Below are 2896 nucleotides of genomic sequence, written 5' to 3' on the forward strand. Positions count from 1 at the left end.
TGCAAGGAGGTAGGTGAAATTTCAAGGGGAATTTTTTATCACAACAAGCAAGAAAATTTGACATTCATAGATCAACAATGTCTAGGTTATATGCAGACACTAAGAAGCAAATGGCCTAGGGGAATGTCATTGATGTCAAGTAAAAAAAACTTGGCAGAACTAGTCCCAAACCCAAAGAGATGAATGGTTACAATCTGTCCCATTATACAAGAGGAAAATAGAGAGCAGCTATGCTGGAGCACTGAATGTTTCACATTCAACAATTCACAGATTAAGGAAGAAAGGAAGACTTAGGACTCACACAAGCACAAACCATCTTACATTAACATCCAACCATAAAGTGGCAAGGTTAAAGTGGGTTTTAAGTCACATAAATCCAATTCCAACTTAAGGAGACCCAAAGTTTGTTGCATGCAAGAAGTCATTCACATTGATGAGAAATGGTTTTACTTGAACCCAGAAACCAGAAAGTTCTATCTGCTTCCAAAAGAGGAAGATCCCTACAGGTGTCAACAGTTAAAGAGGTTTAAGGTGAAGGCCATGTTCATAGCAATGATAGGGAAACCATTGTATGCAAGAGATGGGACTCTATTACATGATGGAAAGTATGGTATATTTCCACTTGTCAAGAAACAGTTGGCAAAGAAAAAGAGCAAAAACAGAGAAGCTGGAACATTGGAGACTAAGGTTGTACAGAATATCAACAAAGAAGCAATCAGAGAAATGCTAATGAAACACATCATCCCTTCAATACATCAACAATAGCCACAGAATGTACCTAAAAATGTCAAAATTCAATGGGATAATGCAAGGCCTCATCAAATTCCTAAAGATGAGGAATTTATTGCTGATTGTCATGCAAATGGTTTCAATATTGAAATGGTGTACCGACCAGCACTGTCTCCTGACTTGAATGTGTTAGACCTAGGGTTGTTCAAAGTCATTCAATCCCTCCAATACCAAGCCTTCCCAACAACTTTGGATGACTTAATCAAAGAGGTCATCAATGCATACAATGTATTTGAGGCTAAGGCCAACAAGTATATATGGCTAACACTACAGTCAGTGATGATAAAGGTACACCTTACGTCCCTTTTTTACATTCTTACTTTCCTTTTTGGGTATTCCAAAATCACATTCCTCATTTTCTTTTTTAGTAAGTATTTTTTTCCAAATATTCCAAATTATCCCTCTTTTTCTGTTTTATAATTAATGCTCACCCTTATTTCCCCCTAAAAAAATTCAGAATCCTTGTGCCTAAATCTAGATGAATATGATTGGTTCTTAATTTTCCAATAGGACTATGTTATTGGTCCTTTTTTTATTTTTGCAAAGGATTGATGACATGGCATCATTAAATATTAATCTATCTTTGTTTACTCAAAGACATCATTTAATGTTTTGTACTTCCCATTTTTTTGTTTTGTTGTTATTTGTTTTATTCTTAGTTCCTTAATTCCCTTGTAATTTTACAAACAGGAATGTAAAAAAGGGACGGAGGGAGTACTAGAAAAGCAAGGAGGCAATAACTTCTCTCCACCTCATATGAAGAAGAAGAAGTTGTACAGATTAGGGGTGCTTCCCAAACACCTACATGTTCCAAGGGAGCTGATTCATCAAGTTGTGACTTATCTAGACACCATGTTTATCCCAACAACACATGCAGCAGATCAGAGGAAGAAGCACACATGGAAGTAGATGCTGACCGAAGAAATGACAATACAAGGAGCCTAACTTGTGTACACTGACTGCCACACATAACCTTCACAGTATTTTGAAGACTTTGGTAAGAAGTATTGTGTGTTATTATTCTGTGACTTTCTTTTGTTGTAGTTATGTACTTAATGCTTAGGTTATTTGTATTTTGATCAATCACATTAAAGACATGTAAGGCAATCATGTATAGACCTGACAATCCTAACCCAGACCCGATGACCCGACCCGAATGACCCGACCCATGACCCGAAACCAGTGAACCAAAATTGACCCAAAACCCGAATTAACCCGACCCGACTCATACCCGACCCGAAGTGGAACTGACCCGACCTTGACCCGAAACCCGAAATGAATTAACCCGAAACGACCCGACCCGAGATGACCCGACCCAAAGTTGACCCGAGACCCGAAACGACCCGACCCGAAGTTGACCCGAGACCCGAAATGACCCGACCCGAAGTTGACCCGAGACCCGAAGTTGATCTGACCCGAAAATGACCCGACCTTTAACTTCTTTTAGTAAATAATTATATAAGTTACTACCTCCGTTAACTTTTATTTGCAATTTTGGAATATTTTATATCTCACAAATAATACCCCAAAGTTACAAATAAAAGTTAACGGAGGTAGTATAAAAAATTTATATTAGGAAATTATACATTAAAATAGACCCAAAAACATCTTACATGACTACATTGACTTTCATATAATAGCTAAAGAAGATGGTCAAAGTGAGATGTGTGAATAGTGTAAAATGTCAAATCGTTAAGAGATTTGGGACGAAGGGAGTACAAGAATAATTCAAAGAAATTATTACAACAATGACAATGATAATAAGAGTACGTATTAAAACTAAGATCAATAAGAGAGTGAGGTATAACTCAATTAGTTCTTCTTAGTTTTAGGAGATCCTGAAAGTGATTCTTAGCCTAAAGTTCTAAAAAAAACAAAAAAAAAAGTTAATAAAAGTCAAACAATTACTATAATCCATGAAAAAATAGCCTTAATAAATATAGAGAGTTTTTCGTCAAAAAATAAATAAATATATACAGAGTTGAATTTAACCCAATGAATCACCCGAATATGACTCGACTAGAAGTTGACCCGACTCGAAGTTGACCTAGAAATTGGACCCGAAAATTGACCTGACCCGAACTGACTCGACCCGAAAATTGACCCG

General features: G+C 36.7%; 1 protein-coding gene across 1 annotated transcript; it reads left to right on the forward strand.

The window, feature by feature from the left end:
* The first annotated feature begins 411 nt into the window (after positions 1-411).
* Positions 412-1698, forward strand: LOC110729705. Its single transcript, XM_021909519.1, has 3 exons — positions 412-687; positions 766-1077; positions 1480-1698. Exons 1-3 carry the CDS (start codon positions 412-414, stop codon positions 1696-1698), a joined length of 807 nt encoding a protein of 268 aa, XP_021765211.1.
* The last annotated feature ends 1198 nt before the right edge of the window (positions 1699-2896 follow it).

Source organism: Chenopodium quinoa, unplaced genomic scaffold, assembly GCF_001683475.1.
Source record: "Chenopodium quinoa cultivar QQ74 unplaced genomic scaffold, ASM168347v1, whole genome shotgun sequence".
NCBI classification, from domain to species: Eukaryota; Viridiplantae; Streptophyta; class Magnoliopsida; order Caryophyllales; family Amaranthaceae; genus Chenopodium; species Chenopodium quinoa.

What these genes read in the sequence shown, in the direction of transcription:
- LOC110729705 (XM_021909519.1), top strand. Translation starts at nt 412, where the DNA reads ATGCAAGAAGTCATTCACATTGATGAGAAATGGTTTTACTTGAACCCA. An exon ending in CTGGAACATTGGAGACTAAG is followed by an intron (nt 688 to 765) that starts GTTGTACAGAAT and finishes CATCAACAATAG; the next exon opens with CCACAGAATGTACCTAAAAA. An exon ending in TACAGTCAGTGATGATAAAG is followed by an intron (nt 1,078 to 1,479) that starts GTACACCTTACG and finishes TTTTACAAACAG; the next exon opens with GAATGTAAAAAAGGGACGGA.